The sequence below is a fragment of the Nothobranchius furzeri genome, chromosome 2, assembly GCF_043380555.1.
Source record: "Nothobranchius furzeri strain GRZ-AD chromosome 2, NfurGRZ-RIMD1, whole genome shotgun sequence".
NCBI classification, from domain to species: domain Eukaryota; kingdom Metazoa; phylum Chordata; class Actinopteri; order Cyprinodontiformes; family Nothobranchiidae; genus Nothobranchius; species Nothobranchius furzeri.
In genome coordinates, this window is record NC_091742.1 from 94,952,967 (window position 1) to 94,968,090 (window position 15,124).

At 44.7% G+C, this 15,124-nt stretch overlaps 1 protein-coding gene across 3 annotated transcripts in view; it reads right to left on the reverse strand.

Annotated features, from left to right (window-relative positions):
- Window positions 1-11,037: 11,037 nt before the first annotated feature.
- npy2rl (neuropeptide Y receptor Y2, like) overlaps window positions 11,038-15,124 on the reverse strand; it is a 33,505-nt gene continuing 29,418 nt past the window's right edge. For all 3 annotated transcript variants that reach the window (XM_015974827.3, XM_015974826.3, XM_054738313.2), the window contains exons 5-6: window positions 14,367-14,520; window positions 11,038-13,161 (exon numbers count right to left, since the gene is read on the reverse strand). In XM_015974827.3, coding sequence (XP_015830313.1) covers window positions 12,592-13,161; window positions 14,367-14,520 — 724 coding nt within the window. In that variant the 3' untranslated portion in view covers window positions 11,038-12,591. The remainder of the gene's footprint in view (window positions 13,162-14,366; window positions 14,521-15,124) is intronic.

The window sequence follows — 15,124 nt, forward strand, 5'->3', positions numbered from 1 at the left end:
TTTGATTTCTATAGTAGAAAGAATGCCACGAGTGTGTTCGGCTGTTATATTTTATTGACCGTAAAGGTCAAGGGGTCATCCGTAAGAATGGTATGGAACTGAACTGTGGATCCTTTGCAAGAAAGCCTGATCAAGCACGATGATGTTCGAGTGCCGTTTTTACGAGAACTGTCTATCACAGCTAGAACGGCTGATTTTCGGAACTGGTTGGGAAAGTAACACGAAGTCAGGTCAAGCTGACTCACGGTTCGGTTTCTCAACACATCTCTGGACAGAACTCATTATTTCTCAAGCTACAGCTGCCACGTTATCTGTTACTGAACAAACGGTTCCAACTTCATGCTGAGGACTTGGCCAGCTTTGACTGTTTCACTGTTGTGTGAGACCGGGCGTGCCTCGCGGACGTAACAGAGCTGCATCAAAGCAGCATCCCACTTCAAGTCGGGGGCTTTAACTGATGGCTGTGTGGATGTTGACTCTTTGATTGTCTGTAATAAAGTTCCCAGCACTGTTTTATAAGACATCTGGCTCCAACTCTACCCTTTGTAAAAAAATATATATATACCATCTCATCCTCTGCAATATCTGCCAAAGGTGGCTACTTTGATGAGTCAAAAGTTTAGAATAAAGTTTGGTCTATAAGTTTATTCCGTGATTTATTTTTTAACTCCAATTTCTTATTTGCACTGTGCTTTAATTTCGGAGTGCAACGTGACATTGAAATGGGTAATTTCCAATGAAAAACTGGAAAAATTGGGGCGTTCTAAAACTTTTGACCGTTAGTGTAGCTTTTTGATTGTTTTTAAATATAATACAGCTTTTAAAGGTAAATACTGTACCTTCATTCTGGATGCTAAGTAAACTTCTCTGGATCCTGGTTCTGGTCTATAGGGCCTTACATGGACAAGCACCATCTTACATTGGTGATCTTCTCAGTCCCTACACCCCCAGCAGGTCCCTGAGGTCCAGTGATCAAAGCCTACTGGTTGTGCAGCACCAGGCTAAAGGTCAAAGGTGACAGATCATCTGCTGCTGTGGCCCCCAGACTCTGGAACTCTCTCCTCCTGAGCCTGAGATCAGTGGACTCAGTGGTCTCCTTTAAAAAGCAGCTGAAGACTCACTTCAGGCTTTTGTATGACCTTCTTCACCTCTCTCTCTTTATTCTGCTCTCCCCACCTATTCCACCTTCCTCAGGATCCACTGATTTCCCTCTTTCCTGTTCACTCTCTCTCTTTCTTAACATTTTTTAATCACAATTGTCTATTTTTTGCTCATTTAAAATATATTTTTAACCATTTTCTAAATGCTTTTTTATATTTTTAGATATTTTTTGTTTTTGTGAAGCACCTCGTGATTTTTATCTTGAGAGGCGCTATAGAAATGATATTTTCTTCTTCTTCTTCTTCTTCTTCTTCTTCTTCATCTTCTTCTTCTCTGTAGCACGGAGCTGCTGCTCAGTGGGAACGGGAGAATCGTGAGGGCGGTTGGTTTGTGTCCGTGTCCTCTGCATCCGAGCTCTTGCCCCAGCGAGCCGACAGACAGCTGCTCGGTGGGAGGAGAAAGCAGTGTGTGTGTGTGTGTGTGTGTGTGTGTGTGTGTGATCTGCAGCAGCAGAGGATAACAGTTTTATGTCAAAAGCAAATTAATAAAATAATGTGGTTCGGAGTCTCCAAAAGAACCACGGCTCATGCTCGCCTTTGTTTTTCTTACTATGGAGGACACGGCTGACTTTCCTGCGCGTATTAAACACCGCCCATGGGCTTGAGGATTTCCACATTACCGAGAAGTCCTTCGGATTTTCATGTGAACACTACGCCACCCGTTCGAGCCCGAACGATATTACTGGAAAATGTCTTAAAAATAAACACAGCTCTTTAAATATTACTGGTACTTTACTATCATTTTGAGGAAATTCAGAGCAAATATCCAATAAAAATACTGAAAAGCCACTTAAACCTGAATTTCTATTGTAGGCATGTCTGTATTTAAAAAGAAAAAATAGTTCATTGTTTTTAGCTAAAGTTATTCAGAGCCACTGTAGAAGGTCCAGAGAGTCTGAGGTAAGTTGTGCTAGCTTGTAGAGACAGTAGCATGGCGTGTCTACTCTGCTTTTAAATAGTTGTGTAGTGTACAAATAATTGTCGTTTACCAGCGGTTCGTACTTTGTCAGTTGCATAAATATAACTACAGATCTCTTCAGCTGTTCATCCAGTGGTTCCAGGATTGGGCCCTGCTAGTGTGATCCGATGACAGTCCAACATTTCCATTACTTTTCACACATTCCGCAAATTTAGACCGTTTCCTGTTGTTTACAGACGCGCGTCTTGTGTTTGAACCTAGCATTTAGAAACTATGGTTGTGAAGCAAAAGAAGTGAGGGCTGTCAACCCAATAAAAGTGAAGAATACTGTCTGTCTTTCTGATGACGTCAGGATTAATTCCTTCTAAAAAATGGTGTTAGGATTAGGCTTGGGCAGGATTACAGCATTACCGTATACAGCCAGTGTTAAAAAAGTAGCAACGGTGTTAGTTCCAATACTGTCATGAAAAAAAGAATGACGCACTTAAGAGACGAGGATTAAAAAGTAAATAAATAAAAGTAACCTAATGTATAAAACGGATGCATGGTTCAATTGTCAATTTTACATAAATAGTTCAAATGTTTTTTTTTCTCCAAATTTTAGAGATGTTCCAAAAAGTTTATGAACATGATGTCATCACATGACAGCGCTGAGACGGGCCAATAAAAAATGGCAGCTCGTGCACCAACTAACTTAGTGTCTTAAAAATAACACAACTTCTGCAGTTTGGGAGTAATTGTGCTTCAAAGCAAACTTCAAATGAGAGCCAGTGAACACTGATGGGTATTTGTGCAAACAAAAAATTAGCAAAAGATGCACGCCCTGTTCGCACCGCAGAGGAACTTCCCCTTAACCCTCTGGAGGCAGGCGTTGCAGATTGCAACAGTTAAAACCTACCTACCTGCTTACTCCACATACGTATTTCATGAGCATTTGAACTCTTTTTTTTTTCATTTTTTGTTGTTGCAAACCTGGTTTGTGTTTTGTTTTTATTTGTGAATAAATGAAAATAAACTTTAAAAAACAACTCAGAAGTACCCCTGAAGGACTTAGTTGTTTATCCTTTTATCAAAACTCATTTAGAACCTGAAAGGGTTAATGCAATTATCTAATCAACCAATCACATGGCAGTTGCTTCAGTGCATTTAGTGGCGTGGTCCTGGTCAAGACCATCTCCTGAACTCCAAACTGAAAGTCAGAATGGGAAAGAAAGGTGATTTAAGCATTTTTGAGCGTGGCATGGTTGTTGGTGCCAGACGGGCCGGTCTGAGTATTTCACAATCTGCTCAGTTACTGGGAGTAGACGCGCACCAAGCATTACATCAGACCATTTCTAAATGAGCACCTTCACAACACTTTTTGTTTGCTTCTCAAAGCTGCTTCAGAGAAAAACAAAACATCAAAGGTTTTTCCCACATTCTTTACAGAAAATATTTGTCAGAAAATCCTTTTCAGTTTGTTTATAGGTCATGAAATCAAGAGAAAAATAAAATTGGTCACAATGAATTGATAGAGCATCTCAAATACAACATTTATTTACTCTCACGTTTGCCAGGGCTTTTGAAGAAACCGCTAAAATAATAAAAATGTGTGTTTTATTAGTCCCATTCTGAACACACAGGTGGGTTTTATTCTGCTCCAGCAGGTGGCGCTAGTGCACCTTTACGCTGGTCACCGACCACCAGAAGAAGCAGAAACCGGAAGCTGCTAGCTGAGCTAGCTTGTTGTTCTGGTGTGTGAGGAGAATATAGAGCTCCGGGAGTTGACGTCACTTCTCCCGGCATGCAACAGTTCAAATCGAAACGGCGCCATATTGGCATGCAGAAGCCGGCAGCTGGACTATTTGTTATTGTCAGAAAACTCAATCAAACGGGAAATATGGTAGATTCCTTTTGTGCCCCAGGATGCAGAACAGACGCGGACGACATAAGGAATGAGCCATCTACAGGATTGTTGTTCTGGTGTGCAGGGGCGGCGTTAGGCCCGGCTACTTGGGCTGAAGCCCCGGATGTTTCATTAAAAGCCCCGGATCTCAAACGTGGAAGTAACATGCAGTACCAAAGTCCAACAGAGAGGGAGCAGCTGGCAGTAGTTTGTATACAGCCTGCCTGAGCCTCCACCACTGAAGAAGAAGCCCTTCAGCAGCCGGCTTCTTCTACACTCTCTGCCTGAAACGCATGAGTGAAGATGGACATAAGGATGTTTTTTAGACCAAAAGTACAACGACAGAACCCCAGCTTTGATGAGACTGGTGCTGACTCAGGTTTGTGAGTCTTATTTGAAAATATTTGTTGTGCTGCTGGTTTGCCTAAAGTTAGCTTATCAGGTAAAGTTGTTGGAGAAAGAACGGGAATATTTACTATCATCTCACACTAAACACTAACAGGAACAATACTCTGCCCTGAAAATGCTTAATATGTAGCTTCAGATTAAACATTATGTGGTACAAGACAAATATATATGATGTTGGCTAGTGCGTGTCATGTATGTGCGTGTGTGTGTGTGTGTGTGTGTGTGTGTGTGCGCGCGCGCGTGTGTGTGTTAAGCCCCGGATCTTCTTCAGTCCTAAATCCGCCCCTGCTGTAATTCGCTACATTTGATACCATATCTGTTACTGAGTAAAAATGAATTGTAGGCTTATTAAATTAAAAACACGTGTCGCAGCGTCGGAACAGAAAGAGACACCTGCACGAGTGCCGTGTCTAAACCGTGGGAGGCGGGGGTGTACACTTTTGCTCAAAGACATCAGTTCAGTCCCTGTGATCCACTCGCTGTTTACCTCCTCTCTCCCTCCTCTCCTGTGGGTTGGATCCCGCACCTTCGCGCACCGGTGTGACGTCATCAGAATTTTGCTCGGTTCGGTAACCGGACTCGGTTCCGTGTTTGAATTGTGTTTCCCTACCGCTCCGCATGGAAGCGGCAAAATAACGTTTAGCGCTCATAACAAGCGGATTCTCAGCGCTCTGCTCATAAAACAGAAGACCTGCAGGCCTCTGTGAGTTAAAACATCCTGATACTGTTCAGGTGTAAACATTGTGCTCCATCGCTGTTTGAACTCAGAAGATGCTCCTTGATGCCACAGATATGTGATGATTTAGCTTGTTTCTTTATTTTACTCCAGAATACAAGATTAAATTATTACTAAAGCAGTTCAGTGTAGTTAAATTATTCATGACGTGTGTGTGTGTGTGTGTGTGTGTGTGTGTGTGTGTGTGTGTGTGTGTGTGTGTGTGTGTGTGTGTGTGTGTGTGTGTATGTGTGTGTGTGTGTGTGTGTGTGTGTGTGTGTGTGTGTGTGTGTGTGTGTGTGTGTGTGTGCACTAGCATGTTGTGAACTGGTGTTGTGGTTTTGCACTGATGCAGCCATCTTTACGCTGACAAAAATGTCACTAAGTGACTTTTACTTTGTGTACATTTTATTTACAATACTTTTTACTTTTACTTGAGTAAAAATGTAGGCAAGTACTTTTACTTGTACTTGAGTAAAAAATTATCAAAGTATTGCACTCGTACTTGAGTAGGACATTTTAGTACTCTTTCCACCTCTGGATACAGGATGGGTTGATGCTGACCTTTGACCTCCAGCTGTACTGTGCCCAGTATCCTCTCATTTCCATTGGCTGTGATGGCGCAGGTGTAGTTTCCGGTGTCAGAGAGACGCGGCGTCCTCAGAGTCAGAGTGAAGTCTCCCGTCTGCAGAGCATCAGGCTTCATGGAGGTTCTGTTCCGAAAGTTCTGGTTCTGACCCGTTAAACTAGCGTCTGTGTTACAGACAACTGGAGGACTGAGGTCAGAGCGACTCCAAATCACCGCGAGGGATAGAGGTACAGGGAGGGGGACATCTGACAGGGCAGCAGGACTGACTCCGCCCCCTCATTTACCTTCACAGCTGAGCAGGGGTGGACGGGCCTATCTGGCATTCTGGCACTGTCCCGGTGAGCCGCTTAGCCAAGTGGGCTGCTCGCCCAGCTTGGGCCGACACCACTCCACAGTTGGTGATCTGCAGAACATTAGCCACATGGTAACCTGAAGCTAACAGAGTTTTTCTAGGCGTTTTTAGCGAGAAAATTGCAGTAGAGCGATGACGTAGGAGTTGTTTTACCACGTTAGCATGTAGCTAATGTCCCGCTGATCTCCGCCCATGGAGAATGAGCTGATCTTGAAGGCCAGGGCTCCCGGTCGCAGCGGTCTGGCACTGCTTGTAATTTAACAGTCCCAGTCCATACTAGATCTCACATTCGTCCTAGAGACGAGTCCGTGGGCGGCAACAACCCCACCCCCACCGTTCTCCAAATGGGGAGGGCCGACGATTCGTAAAAATGCCAGGGCCGAATTCTGGTCCCAGTCCACCCCTGCAGCTGAGGCATGTTGGGAAACGGAGATACAGAAACATGAGTCAGCAGTTTTCTCCGAAGGCTTCCACAGATAGCGGAGTTAGCCAAACCAGGACTCAGTGACAACATTTACAGTATATATGATACTAAACTCGTCCAGTAGTGCTGCCATGTCTGTCGCTACTGCCAATAGAACAAAAAGAATCAAACATCCACCCGTGCCCTGACGGAGTTTGGATTTAGGAACGATCTACAGAAGATTAGGTAAAGCGGGGATCTGAGAGCGGGTTCTGTCAGTTGCTGCTTCAGCGCCGCTCTCTTCGTCCACCAGGCAGCGCCTCCTCCTCAACCAGTAAGTGTGGACGAAGGAAGACACCACCCAGGGGGTGACTTACTCTTTAAAGTGGCAGAACCCTGAAAGGCTCATTCTGGAAGGTTCTGAACACTTTAGATGAAAAGCTGAGATTGCTTCATGAGAGGGATCTGGTGCGCTGACTATCTCTCCTGTCAAAGTTTAACGTGGCAGCAGAGGCAGGCCAGCACGTCCTGTTGCTTTTCACAATAAAACCAAAGTAAAATATAGAAATAACATTTTATACTCTACGGTTAACATGCACCGGGGTACTTTTAGCAGTTTTAATCAAATAGCATTTAAACCTGATAACAGTAAATAAATTTGGTCTGAGATCCACCCAGAAGAATCCACTGATGGTCTCCTGTGGGCCAGTTCAACAGCTTCCAGAGAGAACGGTGTTGGAGCAGCAGTGGGACTGAAGTGAGGGATGATCAGAGCAGAGAGAGGAAGCTGATCTTACCGTGCAGGAGGACCACAAACACCACAAACATCTTCTTCCTGTCAAAGGTCCACAAGCACCAACTAGGAGACACTTTGAAAGGCCCTGAGGACATCAGCTCCCAGCAGCTCTCACGTTCCTCTGCTGATCATCTCCTGACACTCTGACAACACTTCACCTACAGGAAGTTTCCTCCCACACACACACACACACACACACACACACACACCCAGTGTGATGGGGGCGGAGCTAGAGGTCTTCTGAAGTTTGTGTCAAGTGGAAACTGGGAGCGAGACTCTGCTGATGGTCAGCTTCAGATGCTGTTAGACTGGTTCTGTTGGACCAGGTCCAGATCAGAGCGGTTCTGTTGGACCAGGTCCAGATCAGGGCAGTTCTGAGGCAAGAGTTCCTGATCAACCAGTCTGAGTGAAACAAAAGCATCTCTGACTCATGATCAGGGAAAGTGGTTCTGGTTCTGATGGTTCTGGTTCTGGTTGTGAAGCTCAGCAGCAGAGACAGAACCAGAACCATACGGTGAACAGCCTCTGTTGTTCTTCACCAGACCAAACTTATTCCCCAGACGTTAACGCTGCTCCAGCAGAAGCTGCACCACACATGTGACCTCACAATGACAGATGTCATTCCTCTGGGCGTTTAGGGTTACCGTGGCAACTGTGTAGCTGCATCAGAGACCGTTACATCATTTTATTTTATTCTGACATTTATGGTTTAAAGAATAATTTATGTTAAGATGATATGGTTTATTTCAGGTTTGTTTAAACACACGTTAATAAAGTATTTGTTGATATTTGAGGTGGAACTAATGTTCCACGTGCTGTTTTTGTCCGGTCTGTAATTGTCACACTTCCGCCAGCAGAGGGCAGCGTTGTTCAGGCACACGTATGAAGGTTTCTGTTTGATGTCCTTTTACCATGTTGACGCTGACGAGCGGCTAATTAGACATGATTAGTAATGTTAAACACCACCACTTTGTGATAATAACATGTTCTAAATCCACTTTAGGGTTAGTAAGACATGTATGGTCTAAAATGTGTGTTTATTGTTTATTCTCTAAGAGAATGTGTTTATATTATTAAACTGAACATTTTTGTGTTATTTGTACAGTTCTCGCGGCATGGCTGATGACACGAATGTGTCCAGTTTACAAAGAACGCCTCGTGTCCGTGACTCAACTTGGAGGGAGTCGCAAACCGCAGTTACCACGGTAACACATGGAGACGTCACTGCTGTGATGCTCTTGGATGTAAACATCTGCCCCTTTAGCTCCTGGTCACATGACCGCAGCTTCAACACATCGCTGCTGAATGATAGCAACGTGCCACATTTGATCTTCAGTGACAGAAACGGCGTCGTAACCACGGCAGCGTTGGTGAAAACACGTCGGACATCACCGATGTGTGTTAGTGATGCCCGATGAAGACCTCTTCTCTGATGGTGCCAAAATAAATCTCTTATATAGCGTCTTTCAAGATTAAAACACAAAGCGTGTCACAAATAAAAAAATGAATGTAAAAAAGATTTTAAAATATTTATTAAAAACAAGTTTTAAACGAGAAAATAATAAAAAAAGTGATTAAAAATGCAAGGAAAGGAAGAGAGAAAGTTCACAGGAAAAAGGGAAATCAGAGGATCCCAGGAAAGGTGGAATAAGCAGAATAAGGGGAGGGCGAGGGTGAAGGTCACGCAAAAACTATCCTGAACAGGTGAGTCTTCAGCTGCTTTTTAAAGGAGACCACTGAGTCCATTGATCTCAGGCTCAGGGGGAGAGAGGTCCAGAGTCTGGGGGCCACAGCAGCAAATGATCTGTCACCTTTGACCTTTAGCCTGGTGCTGCACAACCAGTAGGCTTTGATCACTGGACCTCAGGGACCTGCTGGGGGTGTAGGGACTAAGAAGATCACCAATGTAAGATGGTGCTTGTCCATGTAAGGCCCTATAGACCAGAACCAGGATCTTGAAATGAACCCTGAAGTTGACTGGCAGCCAGTGAAGCTGGAGGAGAAGCGGGGTGATGTGGGTGTGTTTGGAGGACTTGGTCAGAAGCCGAGCACAGGCGTTCTGAACCACCTGTAGACGGTTCAGGGAGGTTCTGCTCAGACACGTGAAAAGAGAGTTACAGTAGTCTAAGCGTGAGGAGATGAAGGTGTGGAGAACTGTCTCAAGTTCAGAGCGGGACAGAATGGGACTCAGCTTAGCAACGTTCCTGAGATGGAAGAAGGAAGAGCGAACAAGAGAACTGACATGAGAATCCAGGGTGAGAGCTGGGTCAAAGGTCACACCGAGATTCCTGATGGAAGGTTTGGTGTGAGAAGCAAGCTGACCAAGAGAGTCTCTGACTTTGGGAACCAGCTTGTCTGGGGCACAGATGAGAATCTCAGGCTTATCTTCATTCAGCTGTTGAAAGCTCCCATCATCCAGGTTTTGATAGAGTCTAAGCAGGTGTGTAACAGCTGCAGCTTAGACATCTCATGGGGCTTAAAAGAGAAGTACAGCTGGATGTCATCTGCATAAAGATGGTAGGAGATTCCTTTGAAGGAGCTCAGGATGTGCTGAAGAGGAAGCAGATAGAGGAGGAAGAGCAGAGGCCCCAGCACAGAACCTTGTGGGACACCATGGGTAAGAGAGGTGGTGGAGGACCTAAACTTGGAGACGGCCACAGAAAAGGAGCGCTCAGAGAGATAAGAGGAGAACCACTCCAGAGCAGATCCTGATAGGCCTACCCAGTCTCTCAGCCTCTCCAGTAGCAGGTGATGGTCAACAGTGTCAAAGGCTGCAGTCAGGTCCAGCAGGACCAGAACAGAACAGTCCCCTGCATCACTGTGAGTCAGAAGGTCATTAGAGACCCTAAGAAGAGCTGTTTCAGTAGAATGAGCTCTACGAAAACCTGACTGGAAGCTATCATAGATGTTATGTTCATCAAGAGCCGCTGTGAGTTGTTTAGCCACAACCTTTTCCAAGATCTTGGAGATGAACGGAAGTTTAGAGATGGGTCTGAACTAGAAGTGAGCCACATCACAGCCGAGCTTCAGACGACAGGATGTGGACTCTTCTTTCCCGATATTTGGACGTCTCTCCTCTGATTGGCTAACAGCAGCACGACTCTACCCCTGACTCTCTCTCTGTAACATTGATGTTTTAGCAGATAACACAAGCTAGTGCAGGAGATAGATGTAGCAGACTATTCCCATGTTCAGCCTGCATGTTGAACTCAGATTAGAATCAGAAGTAATCATTAAAAATACATTTTTAGTGTTCCACACCTTTAATGTTCTGCTGAGCAGTTGGTGTGTGAAAATGTCAGACCCGATCTCACGGCAAACCAAAACTAGCTACGGGTCCAAATGAAAGTAACCTTGACCGTGAGCTGTGGCGGCTGGCGTCTCTGCAGGACGTTTCTGGTGAACACAAGTGAATCCTGCTGGTTCAGAAACATCTGGGATGGCGTTCTCTGTGATGAAACATCTCATCAGTCATCAGGGAAACCAAAACTCTGGTAGGAACCGTCGCTGAAGGATTCAAACATCAGCTAGTTGGAGTCCATTACCCACAATCCCCTCTTCCTTGGACACCTGGAGGGTGACTGGCAGCCTCCATGTGAGACGCCAGAGGCTGCAGGCTGGAACAGACGTGAGTAAAGGTTTAAAATCGTAATAAAACAGCAGTTTGGTGTCCGGACAACGGCTCAGATGTTTCTGAGGAAACGAGGACCAGCTGGATTATCGTGTGAAACTGATCTGAGGGTAAAAAGCTGCTGGTTTGATGCCAGCAGAGATCATTTAAGAGGGTTCAGTGATCACATCAGACAGCAGCACGCTCAACACAATCATGTTTTATTAAAAGCTCCATCAACAAAAACATTAAGATCCACCAGAAAGTCTGATTTCCGTCACCACTGATTTTATTTAGGTTCAACTTCCTGTTTTATATTTTATCTTCCTCTGGTGGAGCTCGTCGGTGTTAAAGACACACTAACGGGGTTTTCCTAATTCTCTCGCTGGTCTTCATTATTCCTGGAAAAAAAACTAGCAGCAAAATCATGAGTCATGCTGCTTTTATCAGTGTGTCCAATTAATGTCACACTTTGTTATGATGACTCAGCAGATCTGGTGCAGGATGACCTAACGTCAGGATAACTGTTGTTTCTCATTAAGCATCCCGATTAATTATAATATCTTGTAAAATATGGCTCCAGTTTTCAAATAAGGAAGCTTTTATCCTGGAAATTATTTTTACCTTATAATGATAATAATAATAATAATAATAATAATGACAATAAAATAATAATAATAATAATAATAATAATAAAAATAATAATAATAATAATAATAAATAATAATAATATAATACTACTACTAATAATAATAATATTAATAATTATAATGATAAAAATAAAGAAATAAACAACTAACACAGGCAAATCTGCAGTTAATTTTACTCAAACGAAATGAGTTTATTCTGAAAAGAGTCAAATCTACTCTCAATTGTCCTAACCCTCGTGTCATTAGGTTACCAGAGCTCTTATGTCTAAGGTAAGTAATGAACTTTCATCAAAATCTCAAATGATCAACTAAAACATGTCAAAATAAACAGGTTTGTTACAAACAGGAATAAATAACTGATGTATAAATGAGCTCCTGCAGTTCAGAGACTTTCTTCTTTATTTAGAGGAAACAAAAGTTCATGGAGGTTAAAAGCAACGACTGACCCTCTGGTACTCCATAAAGGAGCCGTGACGTCAGTAAAACTCGCTCACTTGTTTTTATTTAACATTAAATGTTTGAGTCTTTGTTGTGTTATATCCCAGTCTGCTTGTTTTTATTCTCATTATTTATCTCTGTGATGAATGCAACTCGATATTCAGCCCAAAACACAACCTGGAGCTTCTTAACCAGCAAATGTATAAAAACAATAAAGTCAGAATGAATCTGAAAACCCGAGTTTTTATGTTGAAACATTCATGAGTTGGTCTGACAGCAGTTTTACATCCAGCCTCCTTCCTCTTCTTCTGATGAAGATCTCCTCTTCATCCTCCTTCAGTCTGTTCAGTTTCATTCATATGAGGTCAGACGTCCTCAAGCATCAGATGAGTCCTCCTGCTGTTGGACATGAACAGGAGGAGGAGAAGAAGACACGTTACTTTTCAGCTCAATCAGATTTTCTTACATCCATCAAAAGTACAATTAGTCCAAAAAGTTCTTCTCCCAGCTCAGGAAGTCACATCCTCTCAGAGACGCTCCTCCTGTTGTCCCAAAAGTCCCAGAGTCTCTAGTCCTCCATCGTCTCCTCCTCCTCCTCCTCTTCTCCTGACGTCCTTCTGCTCCATCCTCTTCTGTTCTCCTCCACCAGGGTTCCTCTGACTGTCCTCACACATCAGTGGCGTTCAGATGGGCCGACATGGCGTCCTGGGTCTCCAGAACAATCTTCTTTGCCCTCCCTCCTCCCCCTCCCCCGGTGGGATGGATGCTGTCCAGCCGCCCTCCCCTCCCCCTCTCCCTACGACACTTGAAGACAGCGAGGAAGGCGGCGCGGTAGTTGCGGTTCATCCACCCGTAGAGCAGCGGGTTGGCGAAGGTGGAGCACATGGCCACCACGTGGAAGAGGGTGTAGAGCAGGCGGAAGTCGCGCATGTCCAGCACCGTGCTGTCGATGTCGGTGGCCAGCTGGAAGGCGTGGAAGGGCAGCCAGCTGACGGCAAACACCACCACCATGGTCACCAGCATCTTAGTGGTTTTGCGGCGCCGGCGGTGTCGCTCGGAGCCGGCGCTGCTGGTGCCGCCATTCTCCGCTGGGCTGACGTGGCCTCGTAGTTTGGACCAGATGCGAGCGTAGGCGAAGGAGATGATGGACAGCGGCAGGAAGTACTGCAGGATCAGCATGGAGATGCTGTAGAGGGTTCCATCGGTGTTCTTACCGGGCCACTTCTCCGTACAAACCTGGACACAAACAGAACCGTGGACCAGTTTGGACAAGGCTAGCTGATGCTACCAGAGGGTAACATATGCTAGCAGATGCTAACAGAAGCTAACAGAGGCTAGCAGATACTAACAGTAGCTAACAAATGCTAACAGAAGCTAACAGATGCTAGCAGAGGCTAGCAGAAGCTAACAGATAATAACAGAGGCTAACAAATGCTAGCAAAGGCTAACAGAGGCTAGCAGAGGCTAACAGATCCTAACAGAGGCTAACAGATGTTAGCGGAGGCTAACAGATGCTAGCAGAGGCTAACAGATAGTAACAGAAGCTAACAAATGCTACCAGAGACCAGCAGATACTAACAGAAGCTAACAGATGCTTGCAGAGGCCAAGAGATGGTAACAAAAGCTAACAGATGCTAGCAGAGGCAAGCAGATGCTAACAGACGCTAGCAGATGCTACCAGAGGCTAGCAGATACTAAAGCTAACATATACTAACAGGGGCTAACAGATGCTAGCAGAGGCCAACAGACGGTAACAAAAGCTAACAGATGCTAGCAGATACTAACAGAAGCTAACAAAAGCTAACAGTAGTTAACAGATGCTAGCAGCTGGTTCTGGTATCTTCTGTGTGAAGTTCCCTTCAGTAGGCCACATCCAAACTGGTCCTCTTTATAAGGACAAGACATAAACAATGGACATCCAGACCCCTGTAGAAGCTCTCCTCTACTGCAGGAGTAGAAATGAAAAACATGTGTGTGTGAAAACATTTATCTTCCATCTAGTTTCTCTTCTCCGGGGATGCTAGGCTAACAGCTAATGTGAGAACAACTTAATCTATTTTTTTACCATCCAAGAGAAGTGATTTTAAATTGGATCGGCTCAAAAGATATGAAACTACAGAAGTCATGATTCAGCCACCTCATTATTTTAATCAGTACGTCTCTGAGTAAAGGACACAAAGATCTCCTGTGAGTGTGTAGTAAGAGGAGCTGTTAATATCAGCTTCCTACAGAAGATGAAAGCAAGTGAAACTTCAGAGGGTGGAGGTAAGATTATCAGTTGGAGCAGATCAATGTGGAAAAGAGCAGTCAACAAAGATAAAAGGGTCTGACTAGAGAGAGAGAGAGCAGGAATCAGAGGACGAGTGATGTGGTTATGATGGTAGCAGCAGCATGGAGGAGCAGAAGGAGGAGGAGGGAGGTAGGGGTTTTCTGCTCCTCACCTGGATGGTGTGTCCTGGCTCCAGGGTGAAGGAGCCGTACTCTCTGAAGATGGCCAGAGGGCTGGCCAGGACGCCGCTCAGGACCCAGGTGAGAGCGATCACACCGAAACACACGTCCTTACGCATCCTGGTCTCCAGGTGGTACACGATGCACCTGACACACACACACACACATGCACACACACACACACACACACACACACACACATTAGAAGATGCATGCAAGGGCAGCAGCTTCTCAGGGTTCTCAGTTTTCCATCTTGTGCTGCAAGAACATTAGCACCTATTAGCTTATTTTAGCGTCATTCACCACCATTCACTCAGCTAGCTACAACTAGCTTGATTAGCATACTTTAGTATTAATTAGCACATCCGTTCGTATTGTTGACTGTTATTGTTTACATCCTGGTAACTGAGCCCAACACTGCGGGCCGTGGGACTTAGAGGAGGAGGAACAAGAATGAATATTTTAGCACATCTCTAGATAAAAATCAGGAAGAGCTACGTGTTAAAGTTATCGTTGAGAATCAAGAACCCCGAGGAGCTTCAAGTCACGTTATCCTCCTGAAATGGGACCTGAACACGAGTCAGTGTAAAGAAGACATGGAGACCTGTCAGTGCACCCCGGGGTAGCTGTGGCTACATTCTAGCTCACCACCACCAGTGTGTGAGTGGGTGAATGACTGATTGTGTTGTAAAGTGCCTTGGGGGGATTGCATAACCCTAGAAGGCGCTACATAGATACAGGCCCTTTACAG